A 25,277-nucleotide genomic window follows, 5' to 3' on the forward strand; every position below is an offset into this window, starting at 1 on the left:
GCTTTCAGCAGGTCAAGTGACTTCAATGATAGAAAATAAGCAATTCAGAGTCCACTTGACGATTTTAGTTAAAGATGAATAACACCATATCTGATTCCGTTAATCATAAAGAAAAAAATATATTCTCAGGAATAGAATCTAACCTCCATGCATACCCTTACTATTGAAAGCCCCAGGTCAACATGTTACGCTGTTAGTGATTGGTGAATTTCTGTCAGGCATTGGCCAATCAACGTTCTTGAGACAGTTTTGTAAGGCCCCTGGCGAAGGGAATGCTGGGACTTGAACAGCTGATTTCTCATGCCCAGTCATCTGGGGCAAGACTGGCATGACCACAGAGGAGGTGAAATATAGAGTCATATAGGGATGGAGACTAAGATACACTCAGAGGACCTCCCAAGGTTTAGGGTACAGAATGTGAGTAGCTGACAGATTTTGCTATGAGGAAATGTCAGAAAATGATAATCACTTCCCAAACTGCAGATACAAAACAAAGTTATAAGGCATCATTTATGGATTTACTTATCATTTAGCCAGCTTGTTTACTCAGAATCTGATGATTTATAAAGAGTGTTCATCTGAGTCAGATGAACACTCTTTACATTTAGTATACTGTACAGCTCTCTATTCTTTTGTCTGATAACCATTCAAAAGGTCTTAACCTCATTGTCCAGACAGTTGCTATAAAGAGCGGTCTAAACTGGAACAGTCCTACCTGACCGAAAATTCTACTCTACTGTACTGTACTGTATTTGCACATTTTATCAAGTCTCATATTGAACAATTGTATTCCTGTTTTGTTTATTTGCAGGTAGCTCCCATGGCATACTACATTCCAGACTTTATAACAGAGGAGGAGGAGAGCTACCTGCTGGCCAAGGTTGTTTTTTTGCATTAGGAAGTGTGGACTTCAATATGTAGCTGGCTAATTGATTATCAAATACATGCCAATAGTTAAAACTGAAAGACCTTCCCAGATATTCATTTGGCTGTTAATAATTTGTTAAGTGAAGTATGAAACAAAAGAGTTGAACAGAATACATGAACAAAATACCACCTGCATTACCTGTAATTTACACATCTGAAATATTTTTGAGACTGCTGAGAAAATATAGGCAGCTGGCAATTTGGCAAGTTAAAAGAATACAGGCTTCAAGGTATTGTAAATCAGATATTGCAGAGAACAGAAATAGAATATTTCAAACCCGGAGATATGATGATATTCACAGTAAACACAGACCAAGGACATTGTATAATGTCCTTGCACAGACCAAGGAGGTTTGATATAGAACTATATGATCTATATTAAACCTCCTTGCACAGACTGAATTACAAACTTTGTTATATTTCACTATTGAGTGTATTTAAATAGGCAGTTAGTCTTGAAACAATACCTTGAAATTGCCTAAAGAATTCAATAGAAACATGTAACAATATAACTTTACACATATAAGAAATTGGATGTAAAACCAGCACAAACAATTGTTGTTGAAAATAAAAGTTCAAAGTGTCCGTTCAAAAACAGATTCAAGTCACAATATTTTCTTCCTGATATTGCCTAATACAGAAAATATTTTTTTTTAGTGGTTCAGTTATATATTTCACATATTCTTGATCAATGAAGAAGTAACTTAATTTTTGACATGAATTGAAATGAAGATGACTTCTATTAGCCCTTCATCCATTTAGTACCACAGTGATGGTGGGTCTGCAAAGTTTCTTCCATCACACTGAAAAGTAGGACCAGTCCATCTTATGGACACAGACTCCCTGCTATAATTAGGTAGGCAGACAACTGCTGAAGGATTACCATGTGTGGAAGGTTCTTAGTGAATAGGGTTGCCTTATCATGTCACATCAGGACAGAGGTGCAGGTTGGTTCAGTGTCACAGAGTTCATCTGTCTGCCTCAGAATTCCTTTTAGTTCTGAAACAAACCATTTGGTCTTGATATAGCACTGCAGTCCACTGTTAACTTTTGAATTAGAAACCTTTATCTGGAAAGGGTATGTTTTATTTGACCCCACCTTCCTGATAAGTAGAATTGACCTGTTTCCGTAAATTGTACCTAAGGTCAGTCCTGCAAGAGGTACAGATCAAACCTACATCATATACAGGTCTCCTTTTGTTGAACACAATTTGTATTTGTATGGATCAGGAATAAATATTTGTTGTTAAAAGTTTCCATTAATTTGAATATCTACAATGGCAATCATAGTCCTCCTGATTACATGTACTTGTATTTGCTTTTTGAAGTTTTATTCTCACTGTTAATTTCATGTCTTTTGATGAGATTAGAAAGTTGAATTTGTTTAATTGTCATCTTATATACATCATGTAACAACATCCAACAGGTGTATGCAGCACCCAAGCCCAAGTGGACACGACTATCCAACCGTCGCTTGCAGAACTGGGGTAAGGAACGTGACAAAAAATCAATGTCAGTTGTTTAGTCATTCACTGGTCATTCACTGCAAATGGGACTTTTTATTTTAAGTTGTTCCCATTTACAGTGAGATATAACAGGTCTTTGGCAGTGACAAGAGCCTGACTGTTGATGCTGCTTTATACTTTGAAAAAGATTTGACAGCAGTATCTGACAGCACTTGACTTTTCTTGACTGTGTTCTTTGCCTTTCTTGCAGGTGGGTTACCTCATCCAAAGGTTTGTCATCTCAACTGTGTGGAATGGCTTTATTTTGTTCTTTATAATGTCACATGCTATTCTGAGGCATGATACATTTTCAAAACCAAAAGATTTAGGACGACAAAATGTCTAGCACAAAAAAGGGTTTGGGAGAACCTTTAAACATAGACTGTGCTTGGTTGAAGAAAATCATCATTTTTGACTTACTGAACTGCACTGTACCAAAAATACTTTATTTGTTAGACTAGTACCAGTAACACATTTTGTAGAAAATGTCAGGATGCATTTCTATTTTTCAATATTGGAAAAGTCTCTATATCCTCAGCAAGTTTCTCCTTTGCATCTAGCAGACTCTGCTTTCCCTATAGGCCTGAAATAAACTTATAAAGCATGTATAGGAGCATCAACTTGCTTCCTGCTCTTTTCTTTGGAGACCGGTATTAATGTTAAAAAAGGCTCCTGCTGCCTGTAGTACTATAGCACATCTGCACAAAGTGTGCAGATAACCAGTGACACTGTTTGAGCCCTGTCTGATAAGGACAGGACAGAATATGTTCCATATCAGACCTTGTGTTAGGTGCTGTGGAGGATCATGTTCTAAGTGGCTGATGTCAACTCGGACAAGATGTCCTGTCATAATTGGTCCTAATGAGTACAGGTGGCCTGTCAGACAGGGAGACCTGCTGTCCATCTCCAGTCTACGGACATGTGTTCTGTTTAGGTCTGCCTTCTGCCAACCCAATATTCTATTCACAAGTATCATGATTAACTGAATTCACTGAAAAAGTTCTCTTCTATTGGCAATGTAAGAATACTTTTGGTACACAGATCTTAAACATAACTCTGCATGCTTATGTGTTGGAGATTACTGTTGAGCATTTGGTGTCTGATTGGTGACTACAATTGAGTTGGAACTTGGACCCAAAGTTAAAGTAAAAAAAAGTAAAGATGATGTATCTCAGGCATTGTCAACATACAGATGATCTGCTTGCTGCAGTAGGTACCATGGTTTGACATGATTTATCGTCTTCCCACAGGGTATGGTGGTAGAGAAGCTGCCTGAGGTGAGCACTTAGTCAAACTGTCATACTTAGCTACAGTAATACTTGAAGTTGAGAAAACTTTCCTATTTCTTGCATGTTTGCCATTCTCTGATAAAGATTTAAGATCATGATCTTACTAGTATCAACATCCCTCCCCCTCATTGACCAAATATACAAATGAAGAAGAGGCTCCTTAAAGACAGTACACAGACAATAAAACATCTTTGAGTTTGACCCAAGTGACTTTGATATACCAGCTACCATTGATCAAAACGTGGCAAAAGAACAGAATGCATTATCCATGATCTTTGACCAAGTATATTTTTAACAGATACGGCGTTCATCACTGACCACTGCACACTGCAGCTCATTGCATGGTATTCTTGTCACAGGTCCTATTTAATGTAATGGAATATGGCAGAAGATATCATGAAAAATGCATTAATTGAAATAATTTAATACACAAGAAAAATGCAGAATTTTATTGTTTAGCCTTCTGATTATAATTTACTTTGAATGTTGCAATTTCCTGTATGTGAGTTTAATACATCAACCAACCTCCTTGCATCAACTTACCCAATCAGTCACCAAAGTTGTTACTAGAATACCACGTGATCGATATCACTCTGGGCCATAAAGCTACTTATCACACACGGGCCAGAAATCCCACTGTAAAGGATGGCTCAAGGTGATGTAAATACCGGTACGCTGCTGAGACTCTTATCAGGACAGTGATGCAGTAGCCAGGTATATGGAAGCTTTGAAATGCAAATCTATACAGAGGATGTGCATGCTGTGACCTTGAGGTATTTCTGTAATATGAATGCGCTGTAACGTTACATACCTACATGTATTCCCATCATGTTTCGGTCTTGGTCCTAACTGATGAAATGCAGAGATTGCTTTAAAGAATTTTTCATTGATTGTTTTTAAACATATCAGGAAAGCAGAAAAAAGAAACTGTCATATTAAAACTCAGGTGAAGTCAGCATACTTGTACCAGGTTGGCCATGCAGCTGTCAGAAATTACACTGGAGTCAGTGTTTCTTCTTTCCAAGGCTACATTTTCCCTGTGTTTTGTATGTCAAAGTAAGTGAAAGCCCAACCACCAAAGGAAGAAACTTGATTAGTCTACAGTAATTTGCAGTTGTATTTGCAAACAGTATACAGGAGAAGGGTTGCATGGGAGGCTTATTGTCTGCTGTGAAAAGAAGTACATTTTCTATATAACTTCTGTTCCATGTCTGTCACAGGTCATTCCACTGGTCTTCAGCTCTCTGTGTAAATATTATGACAATGCAGGTTTACTATGCTGTGTCTACTGTTAAAGGAAAAACGTACATACGCAGAAAACTTGGTCTATCTATTATTGATAACTGAGATCATAAAGCTAATATTTTGGTTACGCTAAAATTTTCTTGGCATTTTGAAGGATTTATCTATCTCAGTATGTTCAACATGTACTACTAGCTAGGCCATTACAGTTTTAGGCATAGTAAAATTTGTATCAACTTATGATTAGCAGAGTGTCACAGTGGCAAATTTCATTCTAAAATAAAGTAATGATAAAGTTGTTTAAACCTTTTAATGATATCCAGAATGGTATAACTACTCACTGCCAGTCACTGGATAGTCAAGGTATTTTAGACCTTCCAGGCCCAAACCCAACTTACCAGGCTACCAGTATTCATGGCCTGAGTATGATACAAGACATAAGACCGGACTCATGAAATTTGGCAGGCCCTAAGGAAAGCAAATTACATGTACCTAGTCCTGTGGCTTACCTGGTGCAAATGTACCTCCAGTTGTAGCTTGAAGACAGCACCTACAGGAAAGGCTCCCTTAAGTGAGCTGCAGTTACAATAACAGCAGATTGTCCCACACTCTGACTTTTGACCTCGGCTCATTTGTCTTACCTGTCTGGGTGTCATACTGTGACCCGAGTTGACCTCAAGCAGGTGTGCATTTACATAGCGGTATTCAGGATCACACTTCTTGGTAGTAATGAAGCTTTGCCATCCATTCAGCACCCTACATATTCTCAAACATCTGCCAATGGTTTTATGGTGTTGTTTTTATTACAAAAATGTAATAATAAAAGTGGATGAGGGGGTTGTTATCGTTACAAATATTCAAAAAAATGTTTGTTAGGGTTGTTTTTATTACAAACATTTTTAAAAAAGAAGAGTTTGAAATTATACCATCACAGCTGAATTTCAGAGTTGTTAGATTGGATGATGTTACATGGGAACATCTGGAAATAGAAGATATGAGGGGGTTTATCATTCTCCATGACTTCAAATATAGAATCAGGCTCGTTAAAGGTAAAGTAAGTCATGGCACCAGGCTTGTTGAAGGTAAAGTCATGGGACCATTCATATTGACTTAGTGTAGAAATAACTGTCAATAGAAATGAACTGAAACGGGCTGGAAGACTTAACATGATGCATGTGCTATGGGATATCAGGCATGTCCAGATGCAGCGTAGCAAATATGTAGGTACAGAATGTCTGCTTCATGTTTGTATGGAAGTCATCAGAGACTAGCATAGCTCACTGTTGACTGGCACTTGCATTGAACCCTGGAAAGTGATGTTCACCATTATGTGACCAGAGTTATTATAAGACACGCATATTATCCCCAGCTCATTTTCACAGAAAGTATCTCTCCTCATGCTAGGAGTATCATACATCCGCCAGACAAGCAGCTTTGTGTCTCCTGCTGTGTGTAAACCCACCTGAGGCATGGGAATCTCCATCACAATATCTTGAGCCACTGCCTTTTAAGAGATCCATCTCCCAGATTAGACGTCCTCTGAGAAGGTCTTTTAAGGAGAGACAAGAGCGGTATTGAACCTGTGTGTAACTGTAGTGCCTGTAGTCTGTCCAAGATGGGCTTACCATAACTGTCAGTCAAGACTGAAATGATGTTTTGTCTTTCTGCTGGGGGATTTCTGTCATGCGTAGGCTCAGCCAATGCAATACTTTGTTTTTGTGCTTACAGTTACTGTATCAAATGGTGATTCAGTCAAACAGCTTAATGTTTTGCCTTTGCTACCTTTTTTTCAGTGAAGTGAAGTTAACCTAGCTAACCTTACACCATCTCTGTCCCTCTTCAGTGGCTGCAGATGTGTGCAGACCGTATCCACTCCTTAGGTGTGTTCCAGGACAAGAGGCCCAACCATGTGCTAGTGAATGAATACCAACAGGGACAGGGCATCATGGTACGGTTTTCAGTACAAGCACTAACTTGTGGTAAGAAGGATGTGTTTGGAAAGGGAAAATGGGAAGGGCTTAAGAATGATACTCATTACAAATGATCTGTACTTCTACTCTGCCTTTTCCTTCAGTCATAAGTTTGATACACTTTTACATGTATGATAAAGTTATAGTGGTTGCAGCTTGGGTGAACTGCCTTGCAACAGTTTGCATTTGACTGGGAAGATACTTTTAGAAAATTCTAGCAGTGGTTTTGTAAAGTCATAGCACTCAGGGCTATGCAGACAGTAATGTTGTCTTTACTGTATGTTCATAGCCACATGAGGATGGTCCACTGTTCTACCCTACCATAACCACTGTCAACCTGGGGTCCCACACTCTGCTCGACTTCTACAAACCCCTCCCTGGTGGAGAAGGGGATGCTGGGAGCACAGAACAGGTCAGTCTGCATTTGTCTCTATCTGGCAGTCAGCCTAAAAGGCTTCACAAATTCAGCATCGTGCAGTTCATTTACAAATCAAACTTCAGGAACAAAACACTTTAAGTCAAGTCCTGGCTCTCTATTTGTAGCAGAGCCAGGAAAGATGGAAGTTATTTATGTATTTAGCTTTTTCAAAATGAAATAATAAAAATTCCAAAATTTAGAAATTCTAAAGCATAGTGCTGCTGCTTCTCTGTATATCAAGAATTCTCTCTTTCAGTTTATTCTACAGTATTTAATAAAAGCTTGAATTTGTTTTCAGTTTGATTTTACTGGGCTTAAGAATTGTATTTTCCCCAGGCTAACGTGGCGGCGGCAGCGTCCTGTGATGAACGGTACACCATGTCGTTCTTCCTGGAGCGCCGCAGCCTCCTCATCCTGCAGGAGGACCTGTACCATCACTTCCTGCACGGCATCGCCGAGCAATCTACAGACGCCATCACAGACAGGGTGAGGAACCTGACGTCCTGTGGTGCCGCTGTGGGGGACACGTTAACACGAGACACGCGGGTGTCTCTAACCATCCGACATGTGCCCAAGACTCTCAAAGTGCAGCTGAGGTTGGGGAGGAGATGACAGGAAATGGCAGGTCTTGAGCAGGACGAGATAGTTTGTCTTTACAAGTGCAATGTTCTCGAAAACCTTTGATAATCTATGTCCATGAGTTGCTATGTTTGGTAAGAAGAAGTGGGTAAATTCATCTTCCTCTGCCTCAAAAGAAGAAGTCAAACCCAACCAAACTAGCACCATGTACATTTTAGAATGTAGCATAACATTAGATATAGCCCTTATATCATTGTATTTTTCATCATTATTTGTGTTGTTTGTCCTTGCAATTATCCCTCGGGCATGTATTTGCAATAAACTTTGATATGGTATTCATGTCAACTGCAAAAACCTCCAAAGATAAAGTGGATCTATTCCAGATTCAAGTAACAGATACTACTGTGGATGCGCCAGGGGACATCTGGCCAACTTATCTCAGTATATAAAGAAGAAACTCGCAGGTGGTGATTGAGAACAATTGTATTATTTGTACCATCATTTATGGTACTTCAAGCTATTTATCTCTTGAAATACTTGTGATTTGGGTTGCATGTGCAATATACCACACCATTGTACTTTTCAGAAACAAATAAATACGTAATGACCAAGTTTATGATTGTATACTTGTGGCTGAAGTTTGGCAAGCCTAGGTACTACAGTGCTTTCGATCTATCCTCTACTGCTAAACTTACACAGTTTTTCATAAATTTACCTAAAAATCTCACTCTGTTAAACATCAAGGACACGAGAACAGTCATGTGAATTTTGCAACAATCTCTGCCAATTGTGGTTTCAAAGGCTGTGATAACATACATTGCCCCATATTACTTCAGAAGTCACAATACTAGTTCATCGGAGTAAATCTTGCAAAGTAAAGAAAACTTATCATGTACAATATATTTCAATTAACGTTGTCACAGAAGTAACTACTTTTCAAGAGTGTGTTTGATAATGATACTAAATGTTTTGTATTCCTGGACAGTGTTACATTTTAGGTGTGAGATGTAGTGTGCTGGGGAACTTCCATGAGTTTTCCACTGGTCCCATGTCATGGCTGTGTGATGTAGTTGTTGCAGCTCCCATGTCTCCATTGCCATGATGAAACATTATATTATCCAATCCTTCTAGATTTTCAGCTGGGTTCCCTCTGTAGTGGACAGAACAAGAGAAAGGTTGGTCACTCTGTAGGACCATGTGGCCAGAACAAAAGACCAATTATTTATAGTAACAGGTTGGGTCTGGTGTCGTTGGTAACACTTGAGGAGGCCAGGTCTTCCCAGCATAAAGTGAAGGGGTCACTTGTGTTAGCTCAGGCACAATAAGGCATCAGGGTAAGGTTGCCTGTGTAGCTGTTATGGCTCAGGCCATGTCAATTACCTTCTTTGTCTACTGTACTTTGAAAGGAAAGAGAAAATAAAAGCTTACAGGAACACCCCAGAAAACCCAATAACCCCAGGTTGGCCTACTTTCTGTAGTAGATATCCAAATTACATCTTATCATTTTACATTGACTGTTCTCCAGTATCAAACAAAGTACATAATAATTGTACATTGCCCTACAGAATTATTCAAACAACTTTGGAACTGTGCTACAGAACATACTAGTATTCTAGAACTACTTGTACTCCAGAATATTGTGAACACAGGATCATATACTAGAACCAGAACACCAAGCTACAGATCCAAAGAGACTGCTTCCAGCATTGTCATGAAGAAAAGGGCACACTGTAGAACAGTACTACAGATCCAGGAGGACTGCCTTTACTCTCCAAGCAGAGGTTCGGCTGAAGCATGTTTTTGACATCTTTTTAAGCGTGTTTCTCTGCCTACTACTTTGTCAGCCAGCCAAAAGAAAACCTGACAAAGTAGAAAGCCCAATAAAAACACCCCAAAAGATGTCAAAAACAAGCCAGAGCTGAACGTCTGCTTGGAGAGTAGACTTCCTCCAGGACTGTCATGAAGAAAAGAACACATTCTAGAACTGTCCAACAGAGTCCTGCAAGCCACAATACACATTGTGGTCCTTGATAACCCTACAAGACACCTGAGATTACATTTACCTTTTTTACTGTGACCTGTATTGCACAGAAAGTCATTCCTGAACAGTAAACATGAGAAGGAAAAGTGATGTCCTTACGTTTCTCAGGAAAGTGTCGGCGTTCTCGGTGGGTTGGGGCGTTGACCGCGAAGGTGCATCTAGGCTCAGTCTCCTCATTCCTGTTAGGGCTGTAAAATAAGGATAGAGTTAACAGGTGAGACCATACAACGTCATTACCAGCATCAGCACATTTTTTATCAAAGTTTGAAGGCTAGTGAGCAAAGAAAATGTTTTTAGTGTCACTCTGGGACCACTGCTCCAAGAAGAAACATGGCACTGAATTCTCCCCATACAGGATGCTTTTTTAAACAAAAATGTCTTTTTTAACCAAAGGGAGAAATTTGGGGTGCACATTAAGAATTTGCATGTTTGATGACGAAATGCCGTGATTTCCTTGTTACATGGGAAGAACTTCATAATCACTATATCTAAGTAGGATCTACATTTGTTATCATTGATTAATAAAAAATGAAATAGTGTTACCTGATGAAATTAAGTTAATTGATAAAGGTTAACATTACATCAATTAGGAATGAATATGATACATGCCAATTATGCATTTAACTAATTTAGAGAATTTAATTGTAATTATTGGATTTCATTTGGAGAATTTCATGATAAGTATTGGATTTATTTAATAAAATGTGCCACAACTTTTAAATCCAATATTTATTGCGTGTTCGAGTCATCTACATCGCGTGCTGCTCCTTGGATACAGGGTACGTAACAATAACGCTACCGCTTTGTTGAAAAATTATGATTTATAACGTTAGTAGCCATAGAGCTGGAAACAGTAACTGGTGAGAATTTGTCCTCAACGGTTCTTATATTATCAAAATCCCTTGGAGACAGTGAATTCCAGATACGTGCTTTACAGCTCGTAGCCAAAGTTTGCTATGGTCCTTGCCGTAGTTTTATTGGTTTGTATAATGTGCACATGCATGTTGATGCAAACACGTAAACATAACGACGGCGTTTGTTTGAGTAAGCAGTGCTGTTTCCGAAATACCGTGCTCGCTTGCCGTGGCCGTTGGCTAGCCATATCAGTCAGTTTGCAAATTACTGACCAACTTGGCCACTTCATTATCATGATCACTGTCTTTAAAAGTGCTGGCGTATTGGAAAAGACTGATGTAAGTCCGTTGTCATGCTTAACGCTTTACCTGAAAACATCGCTCCTGAAGGCCTGCTGAGCGTGTTTCTTCTCCGGGCGACACCAAATCCGTAAAGCATTGGAGTCCACCGTGCACCAGGACTCTCTCTGCTCTCCGAGCTGCCGAAGCTGTTCTTGGTCCATTTTGAAATCCTGAAAGTTAAGCTACGCCTTACACAGCTGCGTTACAGTCCTGCACGTGAAGTATGAATGGAGATCGTGTCACCCAGCTGGGGTTGTTTACATGTCTCAATGGCCGTCGCTATGGAGACAAAGGCTTGCTTATAAAATGGCGACGCGTAGCGACTTACAACTGTACTGCACCCTAGCGCTTGCCACGGATGGCGGTGTTTGTCACATTTGTTCATCGACCAAGGAGGTTTTATGCATCGACCATGCCCTTTTGAATGTTGATATGAATTTCAATTGATTTTTCTCTCTACATAGAATGGTGCAGTGTTTATGTGACCTAATGTTCCCTAATTCATTCTTTCATTTCAACCAGACTCTGAAACCCCAACTTGTGTCACAAATCTGTTGTTTATACTCAGAAATACCCTAACTACTTAAGTTTTTTTCCAAAGTTTTCTTAACATTGCTTCCTGGAACAGTCCTTTGTAGTACAGACCAACACAACTAGTGTCTTAGATTGGAGATGAAACAAAACATGATTTGTTTATTCAGAGGCATAAATGACAATGCAGTACAGTCAAGTCCATATGGTAGAGTAAAAAGATTAACCTGCATATAAGTGCTGACACATCCATCAATGCTATTTACTTCTTTTTAACTACTGGCAAAATAAAAGCTAAAAACTCATTTATCAACAAGTGAAAAAAATATTCATATCATATGACTAAAAGGACTGCTTTGACTGATATTTACACATTACACATACATAGCAAAAAAGACAAGTCTGCAAGTCTGGTCACATAACTTGTCATTGTCACTTGTAAGTGACCTGTATCCTAGACTCTGGGGATGTATACATTGTGTAAAGCACATACATTCTGCAGATCACAAGTATAAGATTAGTACCTTTTCACACTAATCTGCAATGACACATGCTGACATGCACATAGAAAACTAAAAATGTCGACTGTATGATAAAGAATTACTGCTAAGATCCCTGAGGTTCACAATATGGCACTGAGATACAAGGACATAGAGGACTGATATTCACGATTCAGTTGCATATACCAGGGGTAGCTGGAAATGATTAGAGTACACCTCTTATTCTCCTGTGTAATACAGGATGGTCTGTAGTCCTGTTCTCTGCGGTAGGTAAACATTGATTTGGATGTGTTATAACCAATGCATTTGATATCAATCAGGTACAATTGTTAGTTTTCAGAAAATACCAGAATACAACCCAAAAAAAGCTGGAATCTACAGTTTCAGTGGGATAGTTGGCCATAGTTTGGGTTGTTTGAGGTCACAGCTGGCATCAAACTCCATCTGCATGGCAGTCTCCAAACCATGGATGACTGGTGCCCGCGTGCCGTATAGCCGCTTCATCTCCGCCTTACGCTGCTGACCTGGTACATGAGGTGAAAAAGATTATTACTTGATAAGATACCTTATAATATATCCTATGTATTTAGATAGATGACACATCAACATGAGTATGACTTACAACAAGCCACATTCAGACCTTAATGAAGTTAGCTTACCGATATTAACAGTATCAAAATAAATAATAAAACTGTGAAAACACTGATCTATAATTGAAGTCTCATTGAGGCAATGGTATAAAACTTAGAGATGGGCTTTATGCCCAGTCTGAAAGCAATACTAGTAGCTTGACAGATGTTAATAAATTTCCTAAAAGTCCTAAACTATAACTGTGTGTCTGTTCTTCATCACAGGCTTGCTAATAATAACTTTACTATTTCAACTGACCTGGCTGTTGAGCTGGAGCCTCAGTTGTGGTCCTGCCATACTTCGGCAAACCCAGCTTGTCAGCCTCGATGTAGTCGTCCTCTAAAGCAGCCCTCCTGGCCTCCTCCTCCCTCTGTCTCTTCCTCTCCTCACGATGTCTGGCTGTCACTGCCATGAACTCACGAAACTCGGGAGAAATCTCAGGGACTTCATTGTTCCCTGTTTCACTGGTAGTGTCCATTGTGTCTGTATCACTGTGCTTTACCACATTCTTCCTGCTATGCTTCTTTTTGTGTTTCTTACGTTTAGTCCTTCTACGCCGTTTTGCATTTGAGTTCAGACTATCTTTTGAATGTGAAGCACTTCTTCTGTCCCAGGAGGGACGCCTCCTTCTGTACTGATCTTTCCTTGTATCACATGGTTCCATTGGAGCACATCCTGAAATAGTGAAAAAGTGTTGTTATTCAGGGGACTAGAGTGGCATGGTGACCTGTACCAGTTTTGCCAGGATTATTACTTTCCTAAAGCATACACAGATGGATACAAGAATCATTCCTTTTTTTCTACATACAATTTTTGACTTAAATAAAGATGTTTACTTGTCAATTATTGAATTAGTAAATCTGGAGTTTAACATGCTAGTAACAAACTGTCCCCTTACATGCCAGGGGGACGAGCAGGACTAATCAGTAGCAGGCTGGGGTGGTCAGGCCAGCTCATTCCTGGCCAGAGAGCGTTAGCAGGCGGCCACTAATATCTAAAGCAAGCATACCGGTAGTACATGTACCAGCAAGCAAATTGTACTAACGTTACATGTATAGGGAATTTGATGGATTTTTGACACCTCTTGATACAAAAGTTAGTTTCCAACAGCAAGTTGTCCCTGATGATGTTTGCCGGCTAAGGTACATGTGACATGAGTGGTTGAAGTCTCACCATTTTGCATGACATGCTGCCACACTGCCTGGACCTGTGCCGGTGCCTTCCTGTGCTGCTGGTACCAGCCCATCATGCTATGCCAGTGCTGCCAGTACTTGTCATATCTGGAGTCATACTGCCAGTGTTCGTCCCCGCTCCCCTGCATGGTGGGAGCACCGTTATCCTCCGACACACTGTCTTCAACATTGCTGGGTTCCTCGGACATGTCTTCTTCCTCTGCAGCAGAATCCTCTTCCTCTGAATGGTCTGCCATCTCCTCTACAGGCAGGTTCAGTTCTGCCATGTTTTACTGACAGGATCACCTGGCCAGCTGATATGCAACAGGTTGCCCTCACAGCATACTGGGGTGCCGGGATGTTTCTGTCAGGACTGATCGACAGAAATAATCACAGAAAGTTATATAAACCCAGACAAAGGGTCTGGATGAAAGGTTTTAGACCTGAGAGCACAACAAAAGCATCACGGGCCGAAATAAATTTTAGTCCGACTCTTCGGCACAGCCCCCCACCCCCTGCCCCCACCGGTGGAAAATGTAAGGTTTTCGAGGCTTAACGTTAATTGTATCATGCAATACAAAAACGCTTTGTACTCTCTGCAATTATGTCTACATGCCAGTATGGGGCGGTAAAAGAATCAAAAGAGGACGTATAAATCATACCCTGGCTCACATATAGCGCTTCGAATCCTACGTCCAGTCGCCGTCGAAATCGTTTGGGGTCATCAGGAGAGCTCACTTTGTCACATAGGGGTGGGAAGAAAGTTTGTCCTTTCACAATAAGCTTAGTAGATTGCCAACTAAGTCCATTGAATTATGATTTCATATGAAAAAGTTAACGTCATTTGATTTGTAACAAAAACATAAGTGAAAGATATCATAAAGCATTTTCTTTTCCATCTGATTATGGTTCCATCTGATAACCTTTAACTTTTAACCTTACATATGTCTTTTTTTGGTCCCGCATCACAGTGTGACAGTCCCCGTTTTACAGTAAGCAGTTTACAGCCTTTCTTCACCATTATACTTCCCCATGTGGTATGATCGGTTACGTGATATCATGAAATATCAAACGGAATTGTTGTCAGACATTTTTGGACGGGGTTTAAAGGAGCAAGCAATCCATCGTGTATACACTGGACTGGTTAGCTTTTAAAAGTTTTATCAGCTCTGGAAAACCTCCTTGGGAAAACGAATGAGGGAGGTTTATGCTCAGTCTGAAATTCCAGTCCCGAGGGAGTTCCGCACTGGAATACCAGTGCTGTCCAGTCCCAATGCCGTTCCGGCCATGATTTTGTTTCGCCCTGGAACACTAGAGCTTTGGTAGACTAACTCACACGCCCATCTATTTTTAGTCCAAATACTTGACACCCAACCATTGCCCTGTGCTATCATGTGGCTATAGGGTGCTCTGGTGAGGTGCAATGGTTTTGCATACTGTACACTGATCACCACTATCTTTTTATAGGAGTTAAAGAGACGAAAATGAACGCAATGGCTGAGGATGAATTCTCCAGCGAACCTGTACGGGAATTCTGTACCGGTGACCACCCTGGAAACATTTTGCAGAACCTCAAGGGACTGAGAGACACTGGCACACTTTGTGATATTGTACTGGTAGGGCGCCACTGCTATTCAGTGTCACATGGCACACATACAATTGCATGTTTTTATCTGTACGCTAATGTGTGCAAGGTTTGTGGGACAGCAACATTTGCATGTTTGCTCCTTACTTAACCAATGCAATCAAAGTAAACATTGGGGGATTAATGTTATATATTTGTCTCATTATTGTGCTCCGGGTGCTAGCTGATTGTTAAGCCATATGAATCAGTTCTGTTGTGAAGGCAGAGTATTGATATTGACAATGTGGTATGATATCATGGTCAAGCTGGAGGATTGGGCAGGGTTAAGAAGTTCAGTGAATCTAGTGGTTATCAACTAGTTCAGTGAATCTAGTGGTTTAACAACAAGTCAAAGATCCCAGCTTCAATTTGTGTTTTCCAGGTTGTGGGGAATAGAGAGATCTTTGCCCACCGGGCAGTCCTGGCCGCAGGCAGCCAGTACTTTGCCTCCATCTACCGCAGTGACTACACAGAGACACACGCCAGCAGGATTGAGCTGGGGTCCCTGGATGCTGGGGGAGTTGAGACTGTGGTTCAGTACATTTACACAGGTCAATACCATATATGTCTTAGTCTTACCACTCAGGACTATAAACCAGAAGAATATGAAGAATAACATGATGATGACCACTCAGGACCAGCTTTCGATGCTGTGCAGTTTCATTTTAGCTTATGACATTGTCAGTGCTTTTTTGAGACCTGTTTATTCCAACCAACTACTGTACTCCAGTGCCATTAAGTACACTGGCATGTAGGCAGACTTATCTAAGTCTTGGTTATACATTTTGTTTACAGATACATGTATGCACAGTACTCCATTGCTTGCAATAATGCATCCAGATTTTTTTAAAACTTGACCGTGCTTTATCTGACTTACACAGTATCCAAATAACTGCTCAGAAAAAGAATTGGCTGATATGATAGCACATTATAACACTGACTATGGTCCAAACTAACATGTAGGTTGTTATTGTGACAGGTGTTCTCAGACTGACACTGGGGAATGTGCACGTGGTTCTAGCAGCAGCCACTCACCTGGATGTGCTCCACCTGAAGGACTACTGCCGACAGTTCCTATCTGACAACATCAGTTTGGGCACATGTCTGAGTGTCTGGGCAGTAGCTGACTTATATGATATGGACCAGCTTAAGGAACAGGCTCTCAAGTTTATTCTGGACAACTTTACAGAGATAATGGTGATGGAAGATGTTCTAGAGCTCCCCATGGAGCGTCTTCTTGAGCTGCTGTTCAAAGATGCGCTGTTTGTGGACAAGGAGGAGGACCTGTTTGAGCTTGTTGTGAGGTGGACAAAGTATGACATTGTAAATCGTATGGCCATGTTTCCCAAACTCCTGGCTTCTATACGTACGCCGCTAATGGACCTGGAATATGTCATCAACAACATGAAATCTGAGCCATTACTGAAAGAGTTTCCTGAGTGCCTGTCCCTCACTGATGAAGCAGTCTCATACTTGATGAGACCACAGTTGTTGAAGGACTTACCTCCGACAAGTCTCAACACAAGACCCCGACTAGGCACTCTCAAGGATGTCATTGTTGTCTGTGGTGGGCAATCAGAGGCTGTGCTTGAGGATGGAAGCAGGTGGACCATTGCAAACGTGCCAGCCTTGGCGTACGTCATCGATGAAGACCGATGGGTTGATCTAAAGGGAAGCCCCCCGCGAAACCCAGTTGAAATATTTAACCTCTCTGACACCGTTTATGTCGCTAACAAAGGAAATCCTGACATAAGGAACACTTCTACACACAAGTACCGTTTCTTCTGTTACAACACAAAGATGGAGTATGGCGCTCGATGGGTGCTGCCCCAGGGCATGGAGCTTGAGCTGCCAGGTGTCATGTCCAATCTGATGCGAGGTGGTATGCTGACTGCGACCACACCACAGTCTGTATTTCTGCTTGATACTTTAGGATGGAACTCAGCCACCAGTTCACACCTCAGAGTGATGTTTTGCTTTGACACTATCACAAGAAGATGGCACCAATTATCTAACCTACCAGATGATTTGATTATCGGATACTTGAAACCTCTTGTCATTACTGTTGGCGAAGATCTGTATGTTCTTAATGGCACCACTGTATTCAGGTACAACCAGAGCCTTGGCTGGACACGTGACTCGTTTTACTCACTTCCTTGGCACAATGAAGTAACTGTACTTCAGACGTGGCTGAAGGCAAATTACAGTGGTCTTCACTACAGCGCCCTTCCAGAGTCATCTGGTGACCTGATGGACATCACTGCACGGATACGTCGAGGATTTCCAAACCCCAACCTGGAAGGGTGCTCTGTGTGTGTCTACAAGAAGGATATCTATGTTATTGGTGGGCTCAAGGACTACTTTATGGTGGACACAGTGTACAAGTATAACTGTAAGGAGCAGCAATGGCAGGAGCTGTGTAAACTGCCCACTCCACGCTCCTGTGCCATGTGTTGCTATGCACGGGTGCCATACAGAGCTGTCATGCATGCAAAAAATCATGCAGATTGTGTTGTACCCGTAAGGTTAGAAGATTGACTACATCTTGGCAGGTCTTGACACTTTTTTGTTTTTACAATTGGTCATCTTAGAAGCTTTAAAAGGCTGTATGAAGACAATATGATCTGAAACTTACTGTTGGCGAAGACCTTGTTTATATAATTGAAAAGGTAGTCAAACTGTCGTGTGAAAATGGTGCTCCCATATTTTGTAAGATATTTTTGCAATAATTACTGAGGTTGGCCACAACTCTGTTAAGGTGGACACAACATTGATAATAATTATGTTAAGTTAGTGGTATGTTGGGGATGTGACAAATCCAGTACTGTTGAGTGATCAGCTTTATATCTTAGTGTTTGAGATGCTGTAGCATTTTTATCAATGTCTTACAGGGAGACCGAGAGAGTTAACTAAATAATGATGTCTACACTAGGTTGTTCATGGACATGATAATCGTCAAATTCGAAAACACACACAAGTACAAATGTAGTTGAGACAATAATACTTTATTGACATGTCTACTTCCTGCAAGATTTTACATGCAATTTATGGACCCGGTGGTGTTCCCAAAATATAACCAAGGAGGTTTATTAAACCTCCTTGACATGATATAACTATGAGCAAATTAGTCTTTTTAAAGTGTACTTCAAGATGCATAGATAAGGAAACACTGTAGATACATGAGATGTAAGGAATGTAACTACATTTTGTATGATTACATTTGTGCTTTACAAGATTGTCAATTGCATGGCCATAACTGGCAGTGATCATTTAAGGGGACAGGAAACTATTTTCACTATCATTGTAGTCATTTTTATGGTCTACAAGTGACATGACTAGATGGCTTACATATATGATAATTACCGTAAGAACAGGTGCAATGCATTGAAACATTCATACAAGCATGTGTCATATTTCACAAACTCCACACTTGTGGAATCATGATAAGGTTTATATTTAAAATGTTTTCTATAGCCCCGTATTTCCCCCTTAAAATTAATGTTTTAAACATACCTAACCCTGAGGTAGATCCTTAGCCTACCCTATACATACCTTATACTTATAGCTACTTACTCAAGTTATTGATATCATTCCTTGAACAAGTCCAAAACAACTCAGGGTATCTACCAACCTATAGACAACATTACAATCCTACCATCTATCCTCCAAATTTACAACAGATAAGAAGAAATCCACATGCAAGGATGTTGCCAGTTCCCATCAACCAGGGTTCTTGGCAAGGATTTTGTAAAAATTTACCATCGAAGCCCTGGTGAATCATACAGACAACTCCCACCCCCATCCAGTCACAATAATTCCAGACCAATGATGTCAATAAGAAAGTATCAATTCACAGTTCACCGGCCTATGTTCTTCTGCTAGCTGCCCCAGACTGGATGGGAGAGAGGACAAACAGACACGCAACCCTGGTCTTATCCACATCCATTCTGAGACATTATTTAGTTGTCTTGACATCCAAAACTGCCTGCTGGTCCCCAGTTCCAAGTGGGTTGACAGCAGTGCACACGTAGGTGGCCGCATCAGCGTCTTCTAGCGGGTCGATAACCAGCAAGGAATCCTTGGTCCCACTTCTCACGTGGGCACGTGGTGGGAGAGGCTGTCCGTCTTTCCGGCCCCAGAATAACTGAACCAACAAGTTGATAACATTTAAGTCTGACCTACCTTGGGACGTTGTTAAATCCATTGGAAGTAGATAATGCTTTATGTGATTGCACTTGCATGCTTATTTGTAATGGTTTTTAGTATGATGTTATACCAAAATTACATGTCTATGCATGATTCTAGTATAATTGCAATTTAGTCTCTTTGATTGACGCTGTCAAACAGTACACTATAGGCTACTATGATTATAAGAACGTCATTCAGCAAATGACTAGTCTTAAAGTCACCCCACCTTAACAGGCCTGGCCCCGCTGACATCACAGCTGAGGGTGACAGATGTTCCAGGTTCTGAGCTGAGTGCCGAGGGTGAGATTCTCACTGTGGGGGCACCAACTGGGGTATAGAGGGAGGACAGACAGAAGACACACAAGACAGAGAAGAAATCAAAGTGGTAAGTATGATGTGTATTGATGCAAATGGGCTTAAACTTAGCATATGAACAGAACTGACAAAGATGTGCTTGATTCAATATGTTTAACTTGGGAGCGATAAAACCTTTTCACTGCGATTCAGAAATCAAAATATGATACATTCATGATATCAAGTTATTAAGTCATTAGAATCAAGCATCAAAGGTGAAATCCTGGTCTACTGTACTGCACATGGACAAGTGAAGAGCCGTTGGCTACTCTACATGTACATGGTTGTCCCCGAAAGGTGAACAACATGTAGAAAAGAAGGCTATTATGTCAAAATAGCACTTTGTCATGTTTCAATCAATACAGCACATCATAAAGCGTCTACATGGAAATGTTTGCAGGAGGTATGGTAGTGGATGAGAATTGAAGAAGATGTACTGAAGAAGGCAGAAGACAGGTCTGGGTCTCTGGGGAGAATTTTTCCAGCTGAAGAGGTGAGGATGATTTGATTTATCAAAGCTGGTTCATTCTTTCTGGGCAGCTGTTGCGGAAAATGTTGCAACATTTATGAAACAAGAAGTGAGGGACTGGGTAGATGTCCCATGCATGGTGGTATTTATCTCTGGAACAGAGGGATGACAATCACCTTGTCATGATGCCAGCTGAGTTAGATCCAGTGTGATCAAAGCCTTTCAGAGCCTCAGCAAGCTTATCTGATCATGATCGATTAGAGCCTGTCCTTAAGTCTGATACTACAAGACTTGCCAGGTATGCAGGCTCATGCAGATTCAATCCCAGTAAATACCTTATCATATAGCCTTACACTCCGAGTCAGAAGTCTAAACTCTGATCAATAGGTATATATAAAGCATGCATGCAAGTTCTGAATATGTCGGTTTTGTTGCAAGGCTATTAGTATTACCAAATGCACTTTTTTTAGGATAACAGAAAGTAATACATTGACACCAAATTCTGGCTCACCCCTTTTATTTCAAAATAAACTGTAAGAATGTTATCATCCTCACAAATTCCTTACAAAGTTTAAGTTTTAGCTAAAAGGCTGCGGCTAAGGCATCCTACTGTAGCAAAGGTGAGAAAAAGGAGGGTCTAACACCAGCATCATTTTTACTGTACACATAACTATCAGAAATTGAACTCATTGATGAGTGTAGAAAATCATTCCCAGAGACTGTAATTAGGTAGGAACATTCAAACACATACAATGCAACATCCCCTTTGGCCAAAGGACAACATCATACAAGGTCCAAAAATAGGGTAAAATCACCATAATAAATACACATCTTTTTCTACAGGAACAGGGAAAGTCTAATTCATGGCAATGCATTTTTGTCATCATCTAACCTACAAACTTTAGCTATTATTGTATCCAATTAAGAACTTCATAAACCTTTCAGTTTTGTGACAAACTTCATAGCAATAATTTTTGTACAACCTTGAAGATGTGCTTACCATCAAACATAAATAATGGTGCACTGAACAGTCAGAATATTTGGTAGAGATTTGTTAAAAACATTCAACATCTTTGTATTTTCTTTTGAGATGATTAATAAATGTTCCTACACATACCCTATATGGGATTTCCCTTTACGTTTGTTTAACCCGCTATTTACCAGTACTACTATAGAGAGAAAGGTAACTACACCTACCAACTCATTGCAAACCATAAAACACATTGATAAATAGACCATTACACACATCCTTCCCCTATCTAACAATTCTGCAACCTTCCCTCATTGGCTAAGACACTAAAGCTGCATTTATAGACAAGCTGACTACATGGTTGCCCCGTGGCTGTGCACCCCTGCTCTCTGGTGTCACTCCTCCAGGGTCACCTGGCTAGATGATGGACAGGTGAGCGTCTGTGGTCCGTCTCACTAAATGGCTGTCGGACAGACCAGGAAGGAAACTTGTTACTTCTGACGGAGGCAGTCGGGTCCACTTTGGACTACCATGTCCGTTGGGAACTTCCATATAACTTAAAGCTCATACAGCCAGATCTCCTTGAAACCAGATATTCTCCAGTTGCCTTTGGTCCTGTCATTTATTTTGCATCAACATTCCCATCACTTTCAGGGCCATCCATGAAATATTATAACCTCTGAAGCCTAAAATACTTATTATATGACCTCTTTATTCAAGTGACATTCGTTTATTTTACATTTCCTGGAGGACTGTAAAATCTTTTACTCTTAAAGTTTGTATCTTTACTTTGGCTTTCCAATTCTTTATTCAATATGTCTTAACCTTATTCCAGAAATTGCAGAAGAAGAAAGAGTAATTAGTAGACTGTCCATTATTCCCATACAGGTATTTTAAGAATCCATTGACAACTTACCTGGATTTTTCTTGCACGTCTGCCCTTGGATTCTTGGGTTGCCAATGTAGCCTGGAGCACATCTGTTGGAAAAAAAGGCATTCGTCTGTCTTATTATCATTTAATATTAACCACAAATAAACTGAAACAGGTCATGTAATTTTGTGAAATAAGCCCATGACAAATCCACAGATTTACCAAATGATTTCACAAAATGGTATGTCCTGGATATATCAACAAGATTTACAAATCTTTCACTGACCAATATTTGTTGCTATCCTGGTATACCAACTCTAACAGTTAATTATCAAAGAACAAGCCCTCAATAATGTCATAAATGTCATCTCTTCTGGATGGTAGTATAATTGAACCCAATTTGTATAAGGTGACCATGACTGTCTGCAGTTTCTCTTATCATTGTTTTATTTATAAGGAAGCAGTGAGCTTTACAGCAGTTTTATCCACAACTTGGCTAAATAAAATCACTGCATGGGCTGGGGATAGACAAATGAACCCTGACAATTGGTTGGTTACCTTACTTCTCACTTTAACACCCAATTCCAGCAATGGAGGCAAAATAAACCTGATTTTAATTGTGGAAACTAGAGTGTACTTACGTTCCGCAGTCCCTGCCCATGTAGCCTGCTGGACAAGCTGTGCAGGTGGGTTTGCCATCTACGTCCAGCACACATGTGGGGGAGAACCTGGCAACAACAAAATGCTTTTAGTTAGTGAGCCTTTGGTATCCCAGACTCTGGTGAGGGGGGTCAGTGTCACAGAATCTGTTGAAAAGCGTGTTACCACAAGTGAAATTGCTGCTTTTGTTAAGTGCCATACAATGTTACCACATCATGGCACTTTCAACTTATTTTTCGCGTGCATTAGTTTGCATTAGCAACACAAAGGCTGATAGACTATCATAATTCTAATGCAAGTTTTAAGACTTACATTGGCTGAATCAGATGCAAAAACAGGAAATTTGACACTGGAGTTTCTGAAACACGTGTTGCTATTTTCATCATGCTCTTGTCTTAAAGATCTCTGTACTAGTTCTTTTCCAGGAGTAACTTAATCTCTTGTCAATACATGCATAATAACTACAATTCCACAGATATCAGTAGTTGCTGTAGTAGTGTCCACTAAAATAGTAGTATCCACTATTTGATATCACCACTATTTCATACCACATAATGACAAAGCTTACTGATTGGATGGGATGGCCAGTGGGCATGGGCATCGCTTGCAGTCCCTGTAGGTACCGGATGTGGCGTCTCCATAGAAACCAGGAGAACACTGCTCACAGAACTGGCCGACAGTGTTGTGCAGACAGTTCTGGGGAAGATAGGAGTACAGATGTTACTTCCAGTTGTACTATTGAAATTATATCCATTACAGACTTAAGCATCATTGGCGTGTTGCTCTAAAATGTCTGTACTGCTAAGAATAACTAGTACTCATGGTAGACTTCAGTAGACCATAAAGTTGGCAAGCACATTGTCATACCCTTGTCATTATAATCAGTATAGGTATGAATGAGTCATCACCTGACATCTGCCATTGGGGCATGTTGAAGAGTGGCCGTTACACATGGGGCAAGCAGCAGGCTCGTGGCGCTTACAGTCCTGGGCTGTTCCCTTGGTGGCATCACCAGTGTAGCCAGGTCGGCACACCTCACAGTTGGGGCCTTCAGTGTTATGATTACAGTTCTGGTAAGGGAGAGAAAGGAAATGTACTGTACTGCTCTGCTTTACAAAGTTAACTTTACAACCAAATCCTGTTCAGTCGATATTGTTGAGAAATGTGGAGGCACCTTAATAGGGATACCTTCACATGTTTGCATACAAAGACAGAATGATAATTCCAAGCCATTTGCAGTTGAAGATAAAAGTTTCCTGTAATGTCACAATGTCACTTTATTGACGACCTACCAGACACTGCCCTTTGCTGTCACAGGTCGAGGAATGGCCGTTACATTCACATGGTTTTGTCCCAGGTTTGTCAGTAGGCTTAACCTCTGGCTTATCAGTAGGTTTAACCACTGGTTTGTCAGTGGGCTTAACCTCTGGTTTAGCAGTCGGCTGTTTCGTCTCCGTAACCTTAGGTTTGCAGTCATTTGGTGTTCCCTTCTTAGCATCTCCCCTGTAGCCAGGGGCGCACCGTTCGCAGTTAGGGCCCTCTGTAAAATGCTTGCAGTCCTGGAGAGCACAGTGGAATAGCATGGCAGAAAAGCATTTTAAACTCTAGAATTTAATATTCAAAGTCAGCAGCTGAATTAGGTAAGTGGTTAAACGCTTAACAGCATTATAACTTTTGAGCATTGTGACTGACATTACATGATGGTAGATTGTAGTTAAATGGTGCTTCTGTGGAAACTACTTGTAATTCTTGCATAGAAAAGAATGTCACATGCGTTTTAAGGCTTCTTGTGATAGCATGCATTACAAGCCTACTTATCAAGATGTAGCTTTAGCCAGAGAATGGCAAGAGGCAATGCAGTGTTACAATGTTAGAGTAGAAAAGAGAGCATCCTAGAAAGTGCAAAATGTGCTGATCTGCTGTCACAGGTGCCCATCCGTGGTAGATGAACGTCAGTGGAGGGTGCAGAGATACTGTGCTTTTACTTCACTCTCATTTAGTGTTGAGTCCTTCATCAGTTGGACCCTGTTGCACAATCCATGCGTGTATCTATCCACTATTTCAATAAATCCAAGCTTCACAAAATCAGACTAGACAGACTTCTATCAAAGCTACCAGACCACACCAGCTGGTGTTAGCTG

General features: G+C 40.5%; 5 protein-coding genes across 6 annotated transcripts in view; 2 read left to right on the top strand and 3 right to left on the bottom strand.

The window, feature by feature from the left end:
- Positions 1-283: 283 nt before the first annotated feature.
- LOC136433426 (alpha-ketoglutarate-dependent dioxygenase alkB homolog 6-like) lies at positions 284-8,544 on the top strand. Its single transcript, XM_066425629.1, has 8 exons — positions 284-417; positions 812-880; positions 2,354-2,414; positions 2,644-2,663; positions 3,683-3,709; positions 6,807-6,911; positions 7,223-7,345; positions 7,688-8,544. Exons 1-8 carry the CDS (start codon positions 367-369, stop codon positions 7,961-7,963), a joined length of 732 nt encoding a protein of 243 aa, XP_066281726.1. The 5' UTR covers positions 284-366; the 3' UTR covers positions 7,964-8,544.
- LOC136433429 (protein SPATA45 homolog) lies at positions 8,396-11,449 on the bottom strand. Its single transcript, XM_066425634.1, has 3 exons — positions 11,195-11,449; positions 10,071-10,159; positions 8,396-9,080 (listed from the first exon to the last, which is right to left on the bottom strand). Exons 1-3 carry the CDS (start codon positions 11,326-11,328, stop codon positions 9,058-9,060), a joined length of 246 nt encoding a protein of 81 aa, XP_066281731.1. The 5' UTR covers positions 11,329-11,449; the 3' UTR covers positions 8,396-9,057.
- A 379-nt stretch (positions 11,450-11,828) lies between these two features.
- Positions 11,829-14,781, bottom strand: LOC136433425 (gem-associated protein 8-like). Its single transcript, XM_066425628.1, has 4 exons — positions 14,663-14,781; positions 14,002-14,373; positions 13,087-13,503; positions 11,829-12,722 (listed from the first exon to the last, which is right to left on the bottom strand). Exons 2-4 carry the CDS (start codon positions 14,285-14,287, stop codon positions 12,574-12,576), a joined length of 852 nt encoding a protein of 283 aa, XP_066281725.1. The 5' UTR covers positions 14,288-14,373; positions 14,663-14,781; the 3' UTR covers positions 11,829-12,573.
- Positions 14,782-14,871: 90 nt separating this feature from the next.
- LOC136433423 (kelch-like protein 11) lies at positions 14,872-18,866 on the top strand. Of its 2 annotated transcripts, none has more exons than XM_066425621.1 (4): positions 14,872-14,992; positions 15,468-15,616; positions 16,007-16,175; positions 16,604-18,866. In XM_066425621.1, exons 2-4 carry the CDS (start codon positions 15,485-15,487, stop codon positions 18,160-18,162), a joined length of 1,860 nt encoding a protein of 619 aa, XP_066281718.1. In that variant the 5' UTR covers positions 14,872-14,992; positions 15,468-15,484; the 3' UTR covers positions 18,163-18,866. The 2 variants fall into 2 exon arrangements, with proteins under 2 accessions (XP_066281718.1, XP_066281720.1); XM_066425623.1 differs by having other exon boundaries at positions 14,967-15,037.
- The window catches only part of LOC136433420 (uncharacterized), a 68,381-nt gene continuing 61,717 nt past the window's right edge, over positions 18,614-25,277 (bottom strand). The window contains exons 64-70 of the mRNA XM_066425616.1: positions 24,429-24,695; positions 24,045-24,206; positions 23,705-23,832; positions 23,118-23,204; positions 22,522-22,583; positions 20,039-20,139; positions 18,614-19,768 (exon numbers count right to left, since the gene is read on the bottom strand). Of these exons, the coding sequence (XP_066281713.1) occupies positions 19,580-19,768; positions 20,039-20,139; positions 22,522-22,583; positions 23,118-23,204; positions 23,705-23,832; positions 24,045-24,206; positions 24,429-24,695 (996 nt within the window). The 3' untranslated portion in view covers positions 18,614-19,579. The remainder of the gene's footprint in view (positions 19,769-20,038; positions 20,140-22,521; positions 22,584-23,117; positions 23,205-23,704; positions 23,833-24,044; positions 24,207-24,428; positions 24,696-25,277) is intronic.

This window comes from Branchiostoma lanceolatum, chromosome 4 (genome assembly GCF_035083965.1).
Source record: "Branchiostoma lanceolatum isolate klBraLanc5 chromosome 4, klBraLanc5.hap2, whole genome shotgun sequence".
In the NCBI taxonomy this organism is placed as follows: Eukaryota; Metazoa; Chordata; class Leptocardii; order Amphioxiformes; family Branchiostomatidae; genus Branchiostoma; species Branchiostoma lanceolatum.